Here is a 24,295-nt window from a genome sequence, read left to right on the forward strand (position 1 = left end):
TTGGAGACACCTAATTATCGTTAACAATCTCTTTCGTCCAGATTTAAATAAGCTATTAACTCGATAGAACTGACCGATGGTGCAGCTGTGACAGGGGCGATGAAAGATGTGCATATATTATCACTCTTTCGGAAGGTAAACTAGCATTGATTCCTATGTTTCTTATCTGTTTAAGATTCTCTGTATGTCCTTCGATTATTTAAAAAAAACTCTGTTGAGTCTGTGATCTCTTCTGTATTCTCCACCACCTCTTCTGAAAGGAGAAAATGAACTCCATTTGGCATGGGATTTAAATATACTTCTGTATTTCGCAAACTTGTCCATTGCACCTCATGACTAGCGAGTGTAAGTTTCTCAGGGTCGACAGGAGAGACGTTTGGCAGATCTTTGGTCAATATCTGATCAATATTTTTATCCTCGACGTCCTCTTTTGTGGCACTTTCATCAGTTCGGGTCTGGCGAGCCACCCCTCTTCTTCGGGTTGCCTGAGGGTCGAGGTAGGGCCAGCTGTCTGTTCTTCAGCTGTTCCCGCAGATGTCGATATAGCGAGAGGGAGTACTGACGAACCTCATCCAGACTCTCACTCTTCTTCGACTTCTCCTGGGACTTCGGCTGAGGTTCCTCTGATCGTCCAGAGTCTTCGTCTGCGGAAGCCTGCAGAAGGGAATTCAAGATTCAGAACCACATTAAATAGCGTCTTCAACGTATTGGCTATGTATGCAAACTAATCATTATAAGTATTAATTTACCATAGTTTTCATTTTAAGTTTACTATTTCAGAAACTAAACCGGTGGTGTTCGACAATGAAGAGACACTTTAAACCATTCAATGTCTGCACCAAGGGAGGCAAAGTCAGGCTCAAGACGCTTGAAGGAAGTGTAGAGGTGAACTGAAGGAAGTGTAGAGGTGAACTGAAGGAAGTGTAGAGGTGAACTGAATGAAGTGCTTCTGTGCTGTGTGAGTGTGCTAGTGCAGTAAAGGTACGTCAGTGGAGTGAGCATAAGTGGTGTGAGAGTGTGTGGGGGGGTGTGAGTGAGAGTGTGTGTGAGTGTGAGTGAGTGAGTGTGAGAGTGTGTGAGTCTTACAAGGTGCTGGAGTGAAGCCACGTCTGGATCTGGTACAGCTGGAAGCTTCCTCTTCCTCCCTACAAGGAAACAACTAATGTCACAAACATAAAATAGTACAAAACGAGTTCCACGTATTATATATATATGCAAACAAGCCTGAATGGTCCCCAGGACTATATACAACTGAAAACTCACACCCCAGAAGTGACTCGAACCCATACTCCCACAACTGGTATGTACAGGGACGCCTTAATCCGCTTGACCATCACGACCGGACATAAGGAAGTGATAGCCGAGGCTATATGAACCACTTCCCCGCCGGCACTCGGATGGTAATCTTGGGCATAGCATTTTATCAAATCACCTCATTCTTTGGGGCACACGTGAGGAACACAAATGCAAACAAGCCTGAATGGTCCCCAGGACTATATACAACTGAAAACTCACACCCCAGAAGTGACTCGAACCCATACTCCCACAACTGGTATGTACAGGGACGCCTTAATCCGCTTGACCATCACGACCGGACATAAGGAAGTGATAGCCGAGGCTATATGAACCACTTCCCCGCCGGCACTCGGATGGTAATCTTGGGCATAGCATTTTATCAAATCACCTCATTCTTTGGGGCACACGTGAGGAACACAAATGCAAACAAGCCTGAATGGTCCCCAGGACTATATACAACTGAAAACTCACACCCCAGAAGTGACTCGAACCCATACTCCCACAACTGGTATGTACAGGGACGCCTTAATCCGCTTGACCATCACGACCGGACATAAGGAAGTGATAGCCGAGGCTATATGAACCACTTCCCCGCCGGCACTCGGATGGTAATCTTGGGCATAGCATTTTATCAAATCACCTCATTCTTTGGGGCACACGTGAGGAACACAAATGCAAACAAGCCTGAATGGTCCCCAGGACTATATACAACTGAAAACTCACACCCCAGAAGTGACTCGAACCCATACTCCCACAACTGGTATGTACAGGGACGCCTTAATCCGCTTGACCATCACGACCGGACATAAGGAAGTGATAGCCGAGGCTATATGAACCACTTCCCCGCCGGCACTCGGATGGTAATCTTGGGCATAGCATTTTATCAAATCACCTCATTCTTTGGGGCACACGTGAGGAACACAAATGCAAACAAGCCTGAATGGTCCCCAGGACTATATACAACTGAAAACTCACACCCCAGAAGTGACTCGAACCCATACTCCCACAACTGGTATGTACAGGGACGCCTTAATCCGCTTGACCATCACGACCGGACATAAGGAAGTGATAGCCGAGGCTATATGAACCACTTCCCCGCCGGCACTCGGATGGTAATCTTGGGCATAGCATTTTATCAAATCACCTCATTCTTTGGGGCACACGTGAGGAACACAAATGCAAACAAGCCTGAATGGTCCCCAGGACTATATACAACTGAAAACTCACACCCCAGAAGTGACTCGAACCCATACTCCCACAACTGGTATGTACAGGGACGCCTTAATCCGCTTGACCATCACGACCGGACATAAGGAAGTGATAGCCGAGGCTATATGAACCACTTCCCCGCCGGCACTCGGATGGTAATCTTGGGCATAGCATTTTATCAAATCACCTCATTCTTTGGGGCACACGTGAGGAACACAAATGCAAACAAGCCTGAATGGTCCCCAGGACTATATACAACTGAAAACTCACACCCCAGAAGTGACTCGAACCCATACTCCCACAACTGGTATGTACAGGGACGCCTTAATCCGCTTGACCATCACGACCGGACATAAGGAAGTGATAGCCGAGGCTATATGAACCACTTCCCCGCCGGCACTCGGATGGTAATCTTGGGCATAGCATTTTATCAAATCACCTCATTCTTTGGGGCACACGTGAGGAACACAAATGCAAACAAGCCTGAATGGTCCCCAGGACTATATACAACTGAAAACTCACACCCCAGAAGTGACTCGAACCCATACTCCCACAACTGGTATGTACAGGGACGCCTTAATCCGCTTGACCATCACGACCGGACATAAGGAAGTGATAGCCGAGGCTATATGAACCACTTCCCCGCCGGCACTCGGATGGTAATCTTGGGCATAGCATTTTATCAAATCACCTCATTCTTTGGGGCACACGTGAGGAACACAAATGCAAACAAGCCTGAATGGTCCCCAGGACTATATACAACTGAAAACTCACACCCCAGAAGTGACTCGAACCCATACTCCCACAACTGGTATGTACAGGGACGCCTTAGGTGTGAGTTTTCAGTTGTATATAGTCCTGGGGACCATTCAGGCTTGTTTGCATTTGTGTTCCTCACGTGTGCCCCAAAGAATGAGGTGATTTGATAAAATGCTATGCCCAAGATTACCATCCGAGTGCCGGCGGGGAAGTGGTTCATATAGCCTCGGCTATCACTTCCTTATGTCCGGTCGTGATGGTCAAGCGGATTAAGGCGTCCCTGTACATACCAGTTGTGGGAGTATGGGTTCGAGTCACTTCTGGGGTGTGAGTTTTCAGTTGTATATAGTCCTGGGGACCATTCAGGCTTGTTTGCATTTGTGTTCCTCACGTGTGCCCCAAAGAATGAGGTGATTTGATAAAATGCTATGCCCAAGATTACCATCCGAGTGCCGGCGGGGAAGTGGTTCATATAGCCTCGGCTATCACTTCCTTATGTCCGGTCGTGATGGTCAAGCGGATTAAGGCGTCCCTGTACATACCAGTTGTGGGAGTATGGGTTCGAGTCACTTCTGGGGTGTGAGTTTTCAGTTGTATATAGTCCTGGGGACCATTCAGGCTTGTTTGCATTTGTGTTCCTCACGTGTGCCCCAAAGAATGAGGTGATTTGATAAAATGCTATGCCCAAGATTACCATCCGAGTGCCGGCGGGGAAGTGGTTCATATAGCCTCGGCTATCACTTCCTTATGTCCGGTCGTGATGGTCAAGCGGATTAAGGCGTCCCTGTACATACCAGTTGTGGGAGTATGGGTTCGAGTCACTTCTGGGGTGTGAGTTTTCAGTTGTATATAGTCCTGGGGACCATTCAGGCTTGTTTGCATTTGTGTTCCTCACGTGTGCCCCAAAGAATGAGGTGATTTGATAAAATGCTATGCCCAAGATTACCATCCGAGTGCCGGCGGGGAAGTGGTTCATATAGCCTCGGCTATCACTTCCTTATGTCCGGTCGTGATGGTCAAGCGGATTAAGGCGTCCCTGTACATACCAGTTGTGGGAGTATGGGTTCGAGTCACTTCTGGGGTGTGAGTTTTCAGTATTATATATATATATATATATATATATATATATATATATATATATATATATATATATATATATATATATATATATATATATATATATATATATGTCGTACCTAGTAGCCAGAACACACTTCTCAGCCTACTATGCAAGGCCCGATTTGCCTAATAAGCCAAGTTTTCATGAATTAATTATTTTTCGACTACCTAACCTACCTAACCTAACCTAACCTAACTTTTTCGGCTACCTAACCTAACCTAACATATAAAGATAGGTTAGGTTAGGTTAGGTAGGGTTGGTTAGGTTCGGTCATATATCTACTTTAATTTTAACTCCAATAAAAAAAAATTGACCTCATACATAAAGAAATGGGTAGCTTTATCATTTCATAGGAGAAAATATATTAATTCAGGAAAACTTGGCTTATTAGGCAAATCGGGCCTTGCATAGTATGCCGAGTACGACGTTCTGGCTACTAGGTACAACATATATATATATATATATATATATATGTCGTACCTAGTAGCCAGAACGCACTTCTCAGCCTACTATGCAGGGCCTGATTTGCCTAATAAGCCAAGTTTTCATGAATTAATTGTTTTTCGACTACCTAACCTACCTAACCTAACCTAACCTAACTTTTTCTGCTACCTATCCGAACCTAACCTATAAAGATAGGTTAGGTTAGGTTAGGTAGGGTTGGTTAGGTTCGGTCATATATCTACGTTAATTTTAACTCCAATAAAAAAAAATGACCTCATACATAATGAAATGGGTAGCTTTATCATTTGATAAGAAAAAAATTAGAGAAAATATATTAATTCAGGAAAACTTGGCTTATTAGGCAAATCAAGCCTTGCATAGTAGGCCGAGACGTGCGTTCTGGCTACTAGGTACGACATATATATATATATATATATATATATATATATAAATATATATATATATTTATATATATATATATATATATATATATATATATATATATATATATATATATATATATATGTCGTACCTAGTAGCCAGAACTCACTTTTCAGCCTACAATGCAAGGCCCGATTTGCCTAATAAGCCAAGTTTTCATGAAATAATATATTTTCTCTAATTTTTTTCTTATGAAATGATAAAGCTACCCATTTCATTATGTAAGAGGTGAATTTTTTTTTATTGGAGTTAAAATTAACGTAGATATATGACCGAACCTAACCAACCCTACCTAACCTAACCTAACCTATCTTTATAAGTTAGGTTAGGTTAGGTAGCCGAAAAAGTTAGGTTAGGTTAGGTTAGGTAGGTTAGGTAGTCGAAAAGCAATTAATTCATGAAAACTTGGCTTATTAGGCAAATCGGGCCTTGCATAGTAGGCTCAGAAGTGAGTTCTGGCTACTAGGTACGACATATATATATATATATATATATATATATATATATATATATATATATATATATATATATATATATATATATATATATATATATATATGTCGTACCTAGTAGCCAGAACTCACTTCTATGCCTATTATTCAAGGCCCGATTTGCATAATAAGCCAAGTTTTCATGAATTAATTGTTTTTCGTCTACCTAACCTACCTAACCTAACCTAACCTAACATTTTCGGCTACCTAACCTAACCTAACCTATAAAGATAGGTTAGGTTAGGTTAGGTAGGGTTGGTTAGGTTCGGTCATATATCTACGTTAATTTTAACTCCAATAAAAAAAAATTGACCTCATTCGTAATGTAATGGGTAGCTTTATCATTTCATAAGAAAAAAGTTAGAGAAAATATATTAATTCAGGAAAACTTGGCTTATTAGGTAAATCGGGCCTTGGACAGTAGGCCGAGAAGTGCGTTCTGGCTATTAGGTACGACATATATATATATATATATATATATATATATATATATATATATATATATATATATATATATATATATATATATATATATGTCGTACCTAGTAGCCAGAACTCACTTCTCAGCCTACTATTCAAGGCCCGATTTGCCTAATAAGCCAAGTTTTCCTGAATTAATATATTTACTATAATTTTTTTCTTATGAAATGATAAAGCTACCCTTTTCACTATGTATGAGGTCAATTTTTTTTTATTGGAGTTAAAATTAACGTAGATATATGACCGAACCTAACCAACCCTACCTAACCTAACCTAACCTATATATATAGGTAAGGTTAGGTTAGGTAGCCAAAAAAAGCTAGGTTAGGTTAGGTTAGGTAGGTTAGGTAGACGAAAAAACATTAATTCATGAAAACTTGGCTTATTAGGCAAATCGGGCCTTGCATAGTAGGCTGAGAAGTGAGTTCTGGCTACTAGGTACGACATATATATATATATATATATATATATATATATATATATATATATATATATATATATGTCGTACCTAGTAGCCAGAACTCACTTCTCAGCCTACTATTCAAGGCCCGATTTGCCTAATAAGCCAAGTTTTCCTGAATTAATATATTTACTATAATTTTTTTCTTATGAAATGATAAAGGTACCCTTTTCACTATGTATGAGGTCAATTTTTTTTTATTGGAGTTAAAATTAACGTAGATATATGACCGAACCTAACCAACCCTACCTAACCTAACCTAACCTATATATATAGGTAAGGTTAGGTTAGGTAGCCAAAAAAACCTAGGTTAGGTTAGGTTAGGTAGGTTAGGTAGACGAAAAAACATTAATTCATGAAAACTTGGCTTATTAGGCAAATCGTGCCTTGCATAGTAGGCTGAGAAGTGAGTTCTGGCTACTAGGTACGACATATATATATATATATATATATATGTCGTACCTAGTAGCCAGAACGCACTTCTCAGCCTACTATACAAGGCCTGATTTGCCTAATAAGCCAAGTTTTCATGAATTAATTGTTTTTCGACTACCTAACCTACCTAACCTAACCTAACCTAAGTTTTTCGGCTACCTAACCTAACTTATAAAGATAGGTTAGGTTAGGTTAGGTAGGGTTGGTTAGGTTCGGTCATATATCTACGTTAATTTTAACTCCAATAAAAAAAATTGACCTCATACATAATGAAATGGGTAGCTTTATCATTTCATAAGAAAAAAATTAGAGAAAATATATTAATTCATGAAAACTTGGCTTATTAGGCAAATCGGGCTTTGTATAGTAGGCTGAGAAGTGCGTTCTGGCTACTAGGTACGACATATATATATATATATATATATATATATATATATATATATATATATATATATATATATATATATATATATATATATATATATATGTCGTACCTAGTAGCCAGAACGCACTTCTCAGCCTATTATGCAAGGCCCGATTTGCCTAATAAGCCAAGTTTTACTGAATTAATGTTTTTTCGACTACCTAACCTACCTAACCTAACCTAACCTAACTTTTTCTGCTACCTAACCTAACCTAACCTATAAAGATTGGTTAGGTTTGGTTAGGTAGGGTTGGTTAGGTTCGGTCATATATCTACGTTAATTTTAACTCCAATTAAAAAAAATTGACCTCATACATAATGAAATGGGTAGCTTTATCATTTCATAAGAAAAAAATTAGAGAAAATATATTAATTCAGTAAAACTTGGCTTATTAGGCAAATCGGGTCTTGAATAGTAGGCTGAGAAGTGCGTTCTGGCTACTAGGTACGACATATATATATATATATATATATATATATATATATATATATATATATATATATATATTTATATATATATATATATATATATATATATATGTCGTACCTAATAGCCAGAACGCACTTCTCAGCCTACTATTCAAGGCCCAATTTGCCTAATAAGCCAAGTTTTCATGAATTAATGTTTTTTCGTCTACCTAACCTACCTAACCTAACCTAACCTAGCTTTTTTTGGCTACCTAACCTAACCTTACCTATAATTATAGGTTAGGTTAGGTTAGGTAGGGTTGGTTAGGTTCGGTCATATATCTACGTTAATTTTAACTCCAATAAAAAAAAATTGACCTCATACATAGAGAAAAGGGTTGCTTTTTCATTTCATAAGAAAAAAATTATAGTAAATATATTAATTCAGGAAAACTTGGCTTATTAGGCAAATCGGGCCTTGAATAGTAGGCTGAGAAGTGAGTTCTGGCTACTAGGTACGACATATATATATATATATATATATATATATATATATATATATATTATTGTGTAATTTCTTCAGTAAAATATATATTTTAATCATATATTATGATACGTATATCATTATTTAAAAGACAATTCTATGTTACAAAATATTTCGACAAAAAATACTCAAATTATTGTAAGAAAGTCAAGTCATCTGTATTGTCAAATTATACAAGAAATTAGTAAAATTATTTTGTGCAGATTATGGCCTAAGTAATGATGCTAGCACTCGACAGGCCTGAATCCTTCTTTAACCAATGACTGGAATGTTAGTCTTGTTCTATGGTAGTGTTGAAGGATCTGTAACCGTCAATTCTGGTGAAAGAAAATATTGTCAGACGTGTGGCTGTGTTGCTCAGTCAATATCAAGGAACTCAGACAATCGACTTGAGAATGATCCAGGACGGACCGAAACGTCGTCGGCCCCTCACCTTCTAGTGTGTGGTCTGGTCAACATACTTTAGCCACGTTATTGTGACTCGTCGCCTGCACGAGGAACTCAATATAAAATGATTGTCGGAAAAAAAAGTGTTGAAAACACGAACACCGAGACACTACAATACTCCTCGTGTGTCTTACTTCTTGCACACAACACACTGACACTGAAAATTCTGTCAGATAGAAGGAATATAAAATAGTCGTTTAGGATTAAGATTCAGAAAATGAACAGAAATCTCAGCGGTATCATTTTATAACAATGAAACAGTTTGATCAATTAACAATGAAACAGTCATGAAAAGTTATAACTCTCACCAGATAATTATCTGAATTTCGAATGAAGAAAAAGTCGAGATACTTTTCATGGAGAAAGTCCAGACAAGGTCTAGGGTCGTCATTAGCAAGGCCTAGACTGTGTCCAGAGTCGTGTTAACAAGGTCAAGACAAGGTCGTGGGTCAGGGCAGGTAGATTAGGCCAACCAATATCGCTGGTCACCGGTATGTAAGCCTGACCAGGTCACAGGAGGGGGATAAATCAGGTCAAGAAAGGGTCAGGGAATGCCTGGAAAAATTGGTTCTGGTGAAAGGTCATTCGCACGTTAGGTCACTATCTGAGCAGGGTCAAACCTGATCAGTTCAAAGGTTATGGGTAAGCCAGGGTCTAGTCCTCGGCTGGCCTGTTGTGGCCGAGGCTGAGGGAACTGGCCGGCCCCAGGGTGGTCAGAGGGAGGCCCAGGGTGGTCAGAGGGAGGCCCAGGGTGGTCAGAGGGAGGCCCAGGGTGGTCAGAGGGAGGCCCAGGGTGGTCAGAGGGAGGCCCAGGGTGGTCAGAGGAAGGCCCAGGGTGGTCAGAGGGAGGCCCAGGGTGGTCAGAGGGAGGCCCAGGGTGGTCAGAGGGAGGCCCAGGGTGGTCAGAGGGAGGCCCAGGGTGAAGCTTGTCATGCGGCAGTGGTTGTGTCATGACTCATGAGACAGTGGTGATGGTGCCATTTGACATTGATGGTGATAGGGCTAGTGTAGTGTTATATAACTTTAATGGTAGCATGTCTGGGATGGTGTCATGTGGCTGGGATTGATTGACACGTGGCTAGAGTGATGTTATGTGGCTGTCATTGTGACATTTGGCTTTTATCGGTACCCGGTAATGCTGTCATGTACAGCTGCGTTTATCGCAGAGTGATTGACATACCAAACAGTGTAGACCCACGTCTATAACAGCCTGCATGATCAGGCTATTAATAATCCAAGTCAAGGACTGTTATCGATTCTTAGTTAACCCATTTCTAATGACAGAATGGTGCAATACTGAACTTAAAGTTTGTCTCGAGGAACAACTTTATTGACTAACCTCAATTAAAAATTTACTAACGTTATCAATTATCCGGTATGTTGATGGCCCACCAGACTGTTGTTGAACCCGTGACTCGTACCCGTCGCAGCTGGGAGTCACTTACTGTCTCAGGTGAAAAGACTATCAAACCATTCATATCGACAAGACCATCGCTACCCAAACAGTAGGAGTAAGAACCAACAATTGGAGTGTTCTGGCCATGGGACCTTTGACCTCTTGAGTTCATCCAGGCAGATGATATGTGACGATAAGGATCATGACTGCTGATCGACGGGTTGTCGCTGTTTCCTCTGTAGTGATGACCGGGTGTCGGGAGGAATCCGTTGGCTAAAGAGGTGATCGAATGTTCAACGTTAGATAAAACACGGTGAGGCGATGGTTGACGGGTGGTCGATGCGGGTTTGTGAAGTTTGTAAGACAAAGGATTCATTGCCAAATGTTCCTCAGTCTTTTCGTTTACCTGATTTATTGGCAGTTTAGCTTACGTTGCACTAGATCGGTACAGAGTATTTACAACCACACTGGGATTGAAAGAAGCATTGCCAGTGGCATAATGAGGCTGAGGCTGGAAGATCGACTGTATTATCCTCGGACGAATGAGTTTAGTTTGAAGAGGCCAAGGCTCATTCTCTCTTAAAGTATCAACAGACGTGTTATAATAATGGGGTAGAAAATGTTTAGGGTCTCGTCGCTCATCTTTCCTAATATTTCAACTTGATTGTTCTTGACTGACCTGGTCAGGTGAGGTGGATGGATTACATATGATGAATATAGTCTTCGTCGACGGAGACCCTCTGGTATCTCTGTAACTCTCTGGCAAAGGTCTTAGAAGACTGAAGTCTTCTGAAGTACTAACTTGATCGCTGCTTGAGGAAGAAGCCAAGGAATAAGATAATATATATTGCTCATACCGAGGTTAACATACGACTTCGGATTATGAGCCACATATGAATAATCAGAAGATGATATTATGGCATGATTTGCGGCAGCTCTTGATCCACCACCACTATTGTATTCTGGATGTGAGGCTGGATAAGTTATTTGTCCAGCATTTGTCTGGGACTTCACCTGGCCTGAGGCTTGCCTGATGTTTTCATGCAAATGTTTTATAGAAATACTTATATATAAACGTTAACTGTAAATGAGATACTGAGTCCTCCATCTCTTTGATTAGCGCCAGTCGCGATCGTTCCAAGGTTTTCATTTTGTAAGTAAGGAAGAAAAGTATCGACTGATATTTGCACATTTTGCACTAATGGAATTTTGTCATTATTTGGAATAAATCTGTGGTAATGGTTTGGATGATTAAAAGAATCACCTTGTGGAAGTGAATGTCTGACTTTCTCGAAATGTGAATAACTATTGTTTTGTATTAGAATGATTGTGTGTTGTGTCAGTGATGCAAAGAGATGGGCTTTGTCTGGTAGGTGACTCCCTTGGCCCTGTGTGAATGTTTTGGTGTTGCGAGGTGCCACGGGGGTGGGATGGGTCCGGTCACTCCAGTCAGGTCTCGGATTGGTCGAAGAAGACTGGATATGGAGGCGATGAGTCAAAATAACGTGGCTCAAGTATGTTGACCAGACCACACACTAGAAGGTGAAGGGACGACGACGTTTCGGTCCGTCCTGGACCATTCTCAAGTCGACTGTGATCGATTCTCGACTGGACGATTCTCAAGTCGCAATCGACTTGAGAATTGTCCAGGATGAACCGAAACGTCGTCGTCCCTTCACCTTCTAGTGTGTGGTCTGGTCAACTGGATATGGAGCCTTTCAAGGCCTTATTCCCACCTGCGGGTACAGGAAGAGAGGAATGAGACGAACGTTCTCCTGATGGGGCCAAGTTACCGGTGGCGAGGGAGGCTGGTTGTTGGATATCATGATGGGGAGAGGCAGAGGAGGTATGCGACGAGCTTTCTGCTGATGACACTTGAGTATTGGAGGTGGAGACAAGAGGGCGAGCGTGTGCTGAAGCCTCTGAAGGTGGTGTTTGTGCCTTTAAAGTGTGTGAGACTTCAGGGAGAAAACTAAATGAGTGAGAGGCATTCGATTCCCCTGATTCTGGAATGAGAGGATCGGCTAGTAAAGGAGGGTGAGATACTGCTTCTCGTTGGTTGATAGCAGTAGGAGAAGGCTGCTTGGAATCAGAAGAAATTTTTGAAGGGATTTCAGAGGCTTGATGATGACTGAGAGTCTCAGTGACAGTAGATGTTTCTGACTCAGGAAAACTCGAAATTTTATTTCCAAAGACATAATTTGAAAATATGAATGGTTGAGGTGTTGACACCTTGGGACGACTCGGGCGACGGCTACGAACAATTGGATGACGACGTTTGGACATTGATAAAGGTCTGACAGGTATTGAGACATTGGAAGGAATTTTCTTCCTTACAGCATTTGCTCTTGGCGTGGGCGGTGAATTCTCGTGATGTGGTCTATTTGGATCAGGAACGTTAGTTGTAACTTGAGGATCCTCCGGGGGTTCTGTAGGCAGTTGTTGAGCCTCTGTGGCTTCGTAGTCACGTCCATCAGAATGTTCATTTGTTACTAAAGTGAGATTCACTGTTTGTCTTGGAGTTGGGCGCCGTTTTCGAGGATTATAGTTGTGTGGCAGTGTAGGCCGCTTGCGGCCCCGAAATCTTATCTGAATATTCTCACCTTTCCTGCTTGCTGTTTTCCGGTGTTGAATGTCGCCTGTTGAAGAACTTCCCGCGGAGCTGGGGGACTCGTCCCTGTCTGTGTCCAGCAGCTCTATACCTTGTTCATTGTGGGACCGTAGAGGACTGTGATGCCTCTCACTAAGTGAGGCAGCTGCGTTAGGCTGAGAGGAGTTCTCATCTACAGATGTTAAATCTTGTAGCTTTGTGTATGGTGAAGTTGGCGTAGATTGATGGAGTGGCGGTGGAGTAGTTGTAGTCGTTGATGGAGAAGTCGACACCGCTCCGACATACTTTCTGTTAGGGAACTGACGCCGCTTGGGTTTCCTCCTGTGTTGTCGCAATCGAGAATGTTTAGAGGTGTTAGTGGACGTGGCCCTCTCGGTCGTTGTTGATGGGGTTGAAGGCAGTCGTTCAGCCGACGCAGGTGTCGAACTGGTAACGTAAGGACGCCGTTCAGGTTTCTTAAATGGAAATAGATCTAAAAGGGACTTTCCGTCTGCCAAGGCGGAAACAACGGCTGTGTATTGTGGGTCTTCTGCTATATCTTCGAAGGTCGGCAGCGTGTGTTCATTTGTCTCTGTCATAGTTTGTGTAACTTGTGGGGAGCTGGTGGAGCAGCGTGGAGTATGGGTCGTGTTGTGGATGTTTTCTTCCTTGTGGTGTGGAGTACTGGGGTGAATATTTTCTTCATTAGTAACAGGAGAGTTTTTGCATGGCTCCTCTGTCGTGAATTCATATAACGGAGTAAATTTTTGTTGACGGTGTCTTGGTACTTGCGATAGATAAGAGAAGTACTTAGCTTCGTTCTGAGGAGGAACAGGAGCCACCTTGGTAGCATCTAGAGGTGAGAGAGTGCTGACTGACTGCTTGGCAAATGAAGTTGTTGATCGAGGCACTTCAGATGGGATATCAAACCCTGAAGGAACTGCTGGTTTCGGAGGGTTAGGTCCTGCTGTAGTAAAGTACTTGGGAGCTACACCCAAATACCTTCTAGTGTAAGGATTCTCCCGGTACCTGATGCCTGTCGTTTCATTTCTCTGCAACCCAGAAGGGTAAGCGTAGGAGTTGCGGTAGTAATGACGTAAAATTTCCTGTGGAAAATAAGCGGTCTTGTCCTCCACGCCCTTAGGACTGATGTACTCCAGCTCTTCTTTCGTGGGTGTGATATAGCCAGCATAGAGTCCCCTGTGCGCTGTGTCATCAACATGGGGGCCGAAAAGCACTCTTGAACGCACCAGTGGGCTAAGGTGCGAATATGGTGAATGCGAAAAGTAGCTTCTGTAATCGTCTTTGTTAATATATGGGCTGTAATAATCGTAGGGGTTTATCAAGACATTGCCTAGAATTACAGCACCGTCTTCGGGATAATTGCTCTCATATGATTCATCGTCGGACTGGCCGTCTCCTGTCTCATTGGGATCCTCCTCGTTTACAGTTTCTTCAGACGCGAAGAATGTTATCGCTGGCTTCTTGAACGGCTGAGCAGATGCGTAAACATCCAAAACGGTCAAATCTTCGGGTTGGGAGATATAGTGGGAAGTCTGAGATGAAGTAGGACGTCTTGTTGGGGGAAGCTTCTTCGTCGGTGATGCAGTTGAGTGTTGTAGTGATGCTGAAGGGAACTTGGTTGTTCTTGGATACTGAGGTGAAGTTGTCGGGTTCTGAGACGCAACAAAAGAGTGTGATGCTGTGGTAGGATATTGTGGGGCAGTTGTTGGGCTCGGCAGTGAAGTAGTTGGATATCGTGAGGTTGTTGGATACCTGTGTGCAGTAGTCGGATATTGAGAAGTTGTCGGATAATGTGGCGAATCAGTTGGATATAGAGGTGATAAGATCGGAGAAGTGGATGTATAATATTCAGGAGCAGGTATATAAAAAGGCTCAGTGGCCGGATACCGAGGCGAGGTAGTCGGAAACTGGGGTGGTGTAATCGGATATTGGGTTGAAGCAATCGGGTCCTGGGGTGAAAAATCTGAATACTGAAAGGTGGTAGAATTTGCTGTTGAGGTCTGATACTGAGGCGAGGTCAAATGTTGGTCTGATTTACTAGTGTAGTGAGGTGAGCGCGTGGAGTGCCTGGCCACCCTCCCTGTGCCATTCGGTGATGCTGTCTTAGGTTGAGTCAACGTGGATTCTTCAGTCTCCCCTGAAGCTCCTTCTGAGAATTTTTGGAACTCCTCCAAGAGGTAGTCGTAGTCGTACCCTTCAAAGTAATCGCGTAAGTCGTCGTAGTCGCCGCCCGACTCGTAAGAATAATAATCGGTAGTGTTCTTGCCAGATTGACTTTCGTGGTCTTGTGAATGGTGGAGGTTTTCCTTGGATATTAGTGGCTTTAGAGGGCCTGGAAGCGGACTGGAGTTTCTATATGGTAGGAAGAGAGGCTTAGTAGTGTAATGCAATGAATCAGAGTGTTTTGGAGATCCGAGGTCGTATAGAGTGGTGAAGGAGGAAGAGAATTTAGAAGGAGAGTCGAGTTTCATACTCCAATCTTGCCCAAGTTGATGGAAATCTGTTAGGAAGGCAGAAAATGAACACAACAGTTAATATAAATAAATAAGAATGTTGTTGCATTTGATATTTGCGGTCCATGTTGCAGACTCTTCTTAGCAAGACATTATACACAGGATAATTATTCCAGGAATAATAACAAACTGATCATAGGCATAACACTAAGTTCCTTAGCCATAATAAATTGGGAAAGATATAGATATTACAATCATCTAAAAGGTAATTCCAAAGTAAATATGATGATAACAATATGCATAGATATAATACAAATCAGTTAAATTTATCAAATGAATACAACTAAGTGTCAACAAGGGAACATAACAGAGGGCCTCAGCTCCCAAATAAGTCAAAACAAATTACAAATGAGAGCTAATTTGTCTAATTGCCAAACTGTAAATCTGAATTCTCCAAGAAGATCACATACAACTATACTCACCCGAAGGAGAGTTGTAAGGAGTGGAGGGGGCGGTGGGTAAGTGGGGACGGGATGCTCCAGGAGGCTGCGACTGTTGGGGAACAACAGGAGATAGGAAGTACTGGTAGTGGAGGAGAGATTGTTGGAGAAGGTTAGAGAGAAATCAAGAATTGTTATCTCTAATACAAGTCATCTTTTACTGTTTCAGGTTAGGTGACTCCCTTGATTGTTTACAATTGTAATAGTCTCCTTTTCCCTGGTCCCCGCTATATAGTACATTACACTTAATGGTACTGCATTCCATTAGCCATGTATTGGACCAACTTTGCCGTATGTCTGTCTGTGAGCTTCTTGAGGTTATCTTGAGATGATTTCGGGGCTTTTTAGTGTCCCCGCGGCCCGGTCCTCGACCAGGCCTCCACCCCCAGGAAGCAGCCCGTGACAGCTGACTAACACCCAGGTACCTATTTTACTGCTAGGTAACAGGGGCATAGGGTGAAAGAAACTCTGCCCATTGTTTCTCGCCGGCGCCTGGGATCGAACCCAGGACCACAGGATCACAAGTCCAGCGTTGTGTATTAGCTCCTGAAGTGAGCTCCGTTGTGAGCTCCTGAAGTGTATTATATAATTCCTTTAGCGTGGCTCCTCTCACTAATTGTTCAACATGAGCAAACACTCACATTAATTTGTGTGCACAGAGAATCCACATTAACGTGATGCATCAATGAAAATATCAGTAGAAACCATGAGGAGGATTCGAACCTGTACACTGGGGACTCACAAGCACGGGCCTTAAGCCACTGGACCACAGTATAGTAAAAAGCAATGTAACCTGGGATTCAAATGTATCAGTAGCTGATACCGAAGTCAGGGTTTCACACAGTACTCGGGTACACTCTTCTGTGGTATAGGAGTTATACCTCTCAAGGCTTCTCTTCAAATGCACAAAGAAATTATTGTAACACGAAGCATATCATGGTCCAGTGGTTTAAGGCGTGTGTAGGGGAGTAACAGTGTGCCGGTTCAAAGCCTCTTCATGGCTCCTACTAACTTTCTTCATTAGTTTGTGTGTTAGGTTAGATAAAGTTAGATTTGGTTAGGTTATATAAAGTTAGATTAGCTTAGGTAGAGTTAGATTACGTTAGGTTAGGTAGAGTTAGGTTAGGTTGGGTATAGTTAGTTAAGGTTAGGTTAGGTAAGGTTATATTATGTTAGGCTAGTTAAAGTTATATTTGGTTACGTTACGTAAAGATATATTAAGTTAGGTTAGGTAAAGTTACATTAGATTACGTTTAGTTAGGCTAGGTTATATCAAGATAAGTTAGGGAAAATTAGGTTGGGTTAGGCAAAATATGGTTAGGCTAGGCAAAACTAAGTTAGGTTAGGCAAAATTAGGTTAGGTTAAAGTAGATAAAGTTAGGTCTAGTTATGCTTTGTTAGAATAAACTGTTATAACCACTCTCCAATAATTGGACTTCCAATGAAACAAATTTCAATATATTTAGGGAATTTGTGAACTAGTAAAAATATAGTGCATAGAGTCGGGTTGGGTATTTATAAATGAATCCTGCCCAATTTCATTCTATGTACAATGCCAGATGAAACTTAATTTTATTATTAATGAAAACATGTGAGTTTTTTAATTCTGATCCATCAGTATACAAGTGGTAAATCTATGTGATACACTCCCAGGTAGAATACAACAAGGAAGTACACACTCAAGAAGAATACACTAAGGAAGTACACTTCCAGGTAGAATACACCAAGGAAATACACACCAAGGTAGAATACACCAAGGAAGTACTCACCCAGGTAGCATACACCAGGGAAGTACACTCCCAGGTAGAATACACCAAGGAAGTACACTCCCAGGTAGCATACACCAAGGAAGTACACTCCCAGGTAGAATACACCAAGGAAGTACACTCCCAGGTAGAATACACCAAGGAAGTACACACCCCGGTAGAATACACCAAGGAAGTACACACCCCGGTAGAATACACCAAGGAAGTACTCACCCAGGTACAATACACCAAGGAAGTACACTCCCAGGTAGAATACACCAAGGAAGTACACACCCAAGTAGACTACACCAAAGAGGTACTGACCCTGGGAATACACGGGAGACATACCTTACTCTGCTCCAAGAAGGCAAGATGGTGAGGCGATGTCTTTTCCGGGAAGTCTGACGTCTGGAACCTATTATATATATAAAAGAGAAAGAAAATGTAATAGGTAATGTTAGTAAAAATTTACGCTTTCACAGCATGTTACAGGAGTTAATTTTGGTTGTGTATGTAGTATAAAACTTTTATAATCGAAGTCAATTTATAAATTTTCTCGAAAATAGAGTAACTTTTACCCAAGTTATTCCATAAATTTTAGGAATTACCGTTTTCTACGAAAAACCCGAAGAAGCATCGTATTTTGGGCTCTAATGGCAAACTATGACATTTTTACCAGAATGTCTAAATTTTCTATTATATTCCCATAATATATGTCAAACACGTAAACATTTTATCTCATGCATACTAGCATCATTTTTTGTGCATATTAACATAATATTTTGTATATTCGATATCATCGGCAGTGAATGGATAGCTGGTTATCAACACTACATTACTTACTCATCTGAATAATCAGCATCTTCGTAGTAATAATACTCTTCTTCATGGGCCATGGCCGCATCAGGAACACCGTGGGAGTCTTCAGCAACCTGTATATTATAGCAGGTTAGTGATAGCGTATCCTGGTTATCGTGTCATAACCAGGATGTGAATGGCAGACACAGAGTCGTTTGAAACAGATTAATGTAGACTTGTTCAATATTCTGATATCTTGTATTTGGAATTATAATATTTGTTTGTTTTTTTAATATAATGTCATTTAGATTTGTAGCTAACAAGGAAATTATTATGAGGAAAAGGGGCTATATACACACATGTGATATACTTACAGAGCAGCGAGCCTAATCTAATTTGTAATTACAAATGGCCACGGTATATAGGGTTCAACAGACACGCCATGAACCACAGTTTAGTTAATAAAATTCGATAATAATAATTGCAGTGCAATGACCAATGAGTTTGTGAATAATAACAATATGCAACATAGATCAATACTCGCTGGCCATATTAATTACATTAATAATTACATTATTAGTTACATATTAATATGGACTGCATTAAATGCATCACTTCGCTCAAGTTGGGAGCTGGGACTTTAGACGTTAAGTATCAGTGATAGTGAAAATCTGGAATAGGTTCGGGGGGGGGGAGGCATCCTAAACAATCTAGTGTCAAGTCAGATGAGCTGAAAATCAGGCTTTTCAATTTGTTAACATTGAGTAATTTTCTCGCTAAAATTTTTTACTATACCAAGAGGATCAATGCTCAACTAATTTGTATTTTTTCGTTACCATAAATTAATGCAAATTCCTATATTTTGATAATTTGTTGACTACACCAAATATTCTAATATATATTGACCTAATTGTGCCATATAAAAAATACAAAATAAATAAATGTTTAATAATAATAAATAATAACAAAAATTTTATTTGAAAATTTAGGAACAAAATAAAAAATAAAATCCATAAAAACTACTTTATTTTCTATGGCTTTGTAGACAAATTTTCTTACTATTTAACAGTTAAAGCTGAAATTCAAGTCATCACGCAAAATTTGGTTTTTGACTTTACCTTGCCTCTTGTGAACCGTTTCTGGAAAGAGTGCGTCTACTGTCAAAATAAACCCCGTCTCCTCTGTCTGGTACTTTTCCGTCAGGTCTGTATTCGTCTAAGGTCGAGATATGCTGAACTATTTGATAAATATCATTTATTGATTTTGGAGAAGCAAAAACAATGTCTTTGTCGTTGAGATGTGTGCCAATCAGGAAATGGTTGCTGTGTTTGTCGTCGTCTGAAGATGAAGGATTCTCCTGTCGGTGGGTCGATGGTTGAGTCTCTGGTCGTTGTTGTCGAGATGAAGACAAGTGGAAAGGAAAGACAGAGGCATCTAGATGGGCCTCAATAGCACTTGGAAGAATTTTAGAAGATTCTTGCCCATTCAGAGCCGAGTCCGGAGCGGTGGAAGGAAGAGAGAGGGGCAGATTAGGCTCTGAGGGTGGAGTTGTTATTGGTGGCGTGGAAGATGATGACGCTGCCGGTGGAAGTGAAAACAACGATGGTGTTGAAGGTGGTTTTGAGGAAAGTTTTGGTGGAGAGAGTGATAATGCTGGCGGAGGAAGGGAAGACATCCATGGTGTTGAAGGTGGTTTTGAGGAAAGTTTTGGTGGAGAGAGTGATGTCGCTGGCGGTGGAACTGAAGACAACGATGGTGTTGAAGGTGGTTTTGAGGAAAGTTTTGGTGGAGAGAGTGATGATGATTGTGGTGGTACTGGTTTAAGAGATAAGGATACAGGAGGACGTGCTGGGGGTTGTATCATCGCGGACGAGGCTACTGAGGGTGCTGGTGGCGGTGGAGATGCAGGAATGGTGGACAATGATGATGTTATGGCTGGTGCAGAATGCTCAAGTTCAGGAAGAGGGGAAGGCACGGCACCGGAGGAAGCAGACGATAGTGATGAAGAAGGCGCAGGAGTAATCAGATAATAGGATGGAGGAGGTAGAGAGAAAGGTGATCTTGAATACAGAAGTGGGAACGGCAGAGGATTAAGAAGAGGCACAGCAGACGGCAGGCCTAGAAGAAGAAGATCTTTCCCTTCTAAGGAGAGGCGAGAATAATGAGACTGTAGACCTCTAAGCAGCAGAGAAGTAGATGGGGCCATGAAGTAGACACGATTCCCATGAACCCACAATGATGGGGGATGGGGTCCGAGTCCTCCTAGGTTTTCCCTGTGAATGGCCACTGCTTCTCCTAATCCTGGAGTCGGGAGACCAAGAGCTTGAGTCACGCCCGAGTGTGTGTTATAGTCACTTTTACCTTCCTGGGCGTGGTAGAACTTGGCCCACAGGTCCGCCGCCTCGTCTTTGCCTATCCCGGACTCCTGGTGAGTGGACGGCGGGGGGGATGGGTGAGGAGGTAGAGATGGGTGAGGTGCTGGGGATGGATGAGGTGATGGGGATTGGTGAGGTGCTGGGGATGGGTAAGGTGCTGGGGATGGGTGAGGTGCTAGGGATGGGTGAGGTGCTGGAGATGGATGAGATGCAGTGGATGGGTGAGGTGATATGGATGGGTGAGGTGCTAGGGATGGATGAGATGCAGGGGACGAGTGAGGAGGTAGAGATGGGTGAGGTGCTGGAGATGAGTGAGGTGCAGGGGATGGGTGAGAGTCATGGAATGGGTAAAGTGTTGGCGAAGGGTAAGGATGGTATGGATTAAGTATTGCTGATGAATAAGGAATAGGTATTAGATAGCGAGAGTAAGATGCAGTTGAAGATGGTTGAGGATAATATGGATGAGGTGTTGGAGATGAATAGCTTGAGTAAGTAGTTAAAGCTGGATGAAGCTTATATGCAGGTGGGGCAGAAGATGGATGACTCTGAAGTGTTAATGATGAGTTATTATCATCCGGTTGAGGAGCTGTGGTTGAACTAAATCGGAATGGATTTGATGATGGGATTAGGTTAGGTGGGAATGGGTAAGGTGTTGGGGATGGGTAAGGTGTTGGAGATGGGTAAGGTGTTGGAGATGGGTAAGGTGTTGGGGATGGGTAAGGTGTTGGGGATGGGTAAGGTGTTGGAGATGGGTAAGGTGTTGGAGATGGGTAAGGTGTTGGGGATGGGTAAGGTGTTGGAGATGAGAATGGTGTTGGAGATGAGAATGGTGTTGGAGATGGATAAGGTGTTGGAGATGAGTAAGGTGTTGGAGATGAGTAAGGTGATGGGAATGAGAATGGTGTTGGAGATGGGTAAGGTGTTGGGGATGGGTAAGGTGTTGGAGATGAGTAAGGTGTTGAGGATGAATAAGAGTGGTATGGGTAAGGTGTTGAGGATGAGTGAAGATAGTATGAATGCGGTGATGAGGATGGGTGATGTGTTGTAAATGGATGTAATGTAAAGAATGAATAAGGCACTGCGGATGGATGAGGAAAGTATGTATGAGGTGTAGTGGATGAATGAGGATGGTGTGGATGAGACAATACAATTGAAACTGGATGCTCGGAAGCAATCGAAGAACGATTCGTAGGTGGATGAGCAAAGGAAATATGACATGGGTGTTGATGGTTGCATCCAGGATTTGCGGCATAGTCTGCGCTGTGGGAAGCGAGTGGATGACTGTGCGGATGAAAAGAAAGGCGTGGAACAGCACTGGAGGGTAGATTAAGCCTCGATAGATCGTGTCCACCGTTTAGGCGCTGTGTGGATGACAGAGATGGATGACGAGAGTTGAATTTAAAGGTTGTGGTGGTGTTTGGAAGAGACGGATGTGGCCCTAGAGATGAAAGGTAAGGCATGGGAGATGAATACTGCTCACGATGTGGAAGTGAATGAAAGGGTTGAGCAGGCTTCGAACCAGGGACGGACGAGTTCTCACTCGAAGCGATTATATACGCCAGGGGTGTCGGGTTAGTGTGAACAAATGGCAAATTTAGTGGAAAAGGCGTTGGTGACAGGTAAACTGATTTCGGGTAATCACTCGTCCCAGGTTGCTGGTAAAAGCCGGCAACCGATCGCTGGTGATGGAGATGCTGTGATCGGTTGGATATCAATGAAGATGGACTAGGTCTTGTGACTCGGGGTCGCTGACCTTCCATGTGGTTCTCGGACTGAGCCAAAGGCCTTTGGAGGCGCTGACGAAGAGTGTCGCCACTCTTGAACGGTTGAGGTGCCGAGATCGGCGCTGGAGAGTAACCACCAGGAGTCACACCGCGTGAATCGGTTGATATAGATCTTATTTGTAACCCTTTACCTGGGAGTTGTGGGTGAGCAGACAGTGGGTAATGGGGATGTTGGGTGGATAAGGGTGCATGATGGGTGGGTAAATTTGCAGTGTGAGTGGTCAAGTCTGGATAAGTTTGCGTGGCGAGGTTAGCTGGGGTATTGTTGATTGGCATTTCTGTGGTATGGAAGGTGTGACTAAGCTTAGCTGTGGCCTGGGTGGTAGTGAGCTTAGCTGTGGCCTGGGCGGTATTGACCTCAGCTGTGGCCTGGGTGGGACTGATTTTGGCTGCCGGACTTGGTTTCTGGAATTCGTGGAAGCCTTCCAGCAGAGAACTTCCACTAGAATATGTAATTTTGTCAGATTCTGGATGAATGTGCAAATGGATTTGGATGTTTTGTGTCTGTTCGAGGGGTTGCTGGTCTGGATAGTGATGGATTGTGTCCTTATGCACTATTGACGGTGAAGCTAGAGATGGTGAGACTGTGAGTGGAGGCTCAGGTACCGTGTTTGGGGGAGGCTGAGATGTTTGTGAAAGAAGTTCTGAAGGTGCTAAAAATGTTTCCCTTAATTTCGATGATGATAGAATAATAGATTGTGGTGAAGGAGAAAGTGTTGGTGATTCTGATAGTGGTTGTAGCGACGATGAGGCCGGCGGCAGGGAAAGCGATGGTTGTTCGTCGAAAATTTCAGATAGCAATGGAATACTGGATCTGTCTGGGATACTTACTAGCGGAGGAAGAAAGGAGGTGGAAGGATGAAGAGGTTCAAGAGACTGCTGGGAAGTGGGAAGTGATTGGTAAACGTCTCTGCTAATGAACTTTGCTTTAGAGCTTCCTAAAGGCTCTACAGCCTGGCTGCTGACATTATATCTAACCTCTGACGCCAAGCCTGACCCAGCCGGCTTGTCCTTGCTGCTGCTTCCGTTCCTCCACGAGTCTTGACTTTTGTCGAAGTTCCCTTCGTCAGGGACTACTGAGTCCCTAGGGGGTAACTGGTAAGGCAACCGCACGTCGTTAATAACTGCCTCAACGACACTGTTTATCGGTGAGGTAATCCGAACAGCCTGTTGAGTGGTTGGATGGAGAGCTGTCTGGTCATTAGAGGAGCGTGGAGGCAGGGCCGGTACATAATCTTCTCCCTGGGGAGATACAATCTCTTCCTGCTGCTGTCTTAGTCTATGCTGACGGCGTCTCTGCTTCCTCCGTTTCTGCCGCTGGTACTCTGAGTCACGGATGATAGGCTCAGCAATTGCGTCAGCTCTGAAGGCGGGGTCGCTGAAGGAGGAGGAGGAGAATAACGGTGCGCTGCTGACCCTCTCATCCTGTGGGAGACACAGATCACTCTGCAGCTGACATAGACACATTATACCGCAGCACAGCACAGATAACAGGAAGACAAATAAAAATCTACTGACACTCATGCATTTAAAGATTATCAAAGTAATGTGGATACAGATATTATTAAACGAAATTCAGGCAAAAAAAAAGGCGTGACATAAAAAGTTCAGATCGACAGGCAGGCAGACAGACAGGCAGACAGACAGACAGACAGACAGACAGACAGACAGA

General features: G+C 42.6%; 1 protein-coding gene across 1 annotated transcript; it reads right to left on the reverse strand.

Annotated features, from left to right (window-relative positions):
• Positions 1-444: 444 nt before the first annotated feature.
• On the reverse strand, positions 445-24,090 carry LOC138355472 (mucin-2-like). Its single transcript, XM_069310590.1, has 6 exons — positions 19,657-24,090; positions 18,510-18,598; positions 18,275-18,327; positions 12,091-15,468; positions 1,087-1,145; positions 445-654 (listed from the first exon to the last, which is right to left on the reverse strand). Exons 1-6 carry the CDS (start codon positions 24,088-24,090, stop codon positions 445-447), a joined length of 8,223 nt encoding a protein of 2,740 aa, XP_069166691.1.
• Between the last annotated feature and the right edge of the window lie 205 nt (positions 24,091-24,295).

The sequence above is a fragment of the Procambarus clarkii genome, chromosome 6 (assembly GCF_040958095.1).
Source record: "Procambarus clarkii isolate CNS0578487 chromosome 6, FALCON_Pclarkii_2.0, whole genome shotgun sequence".
Lineage (NCBI taxonomy): Eukaryota > Metazoa > Arthropoda > Malacostraca > Decapoda > Cambaridae > Procambarus > Procambarus clarkii.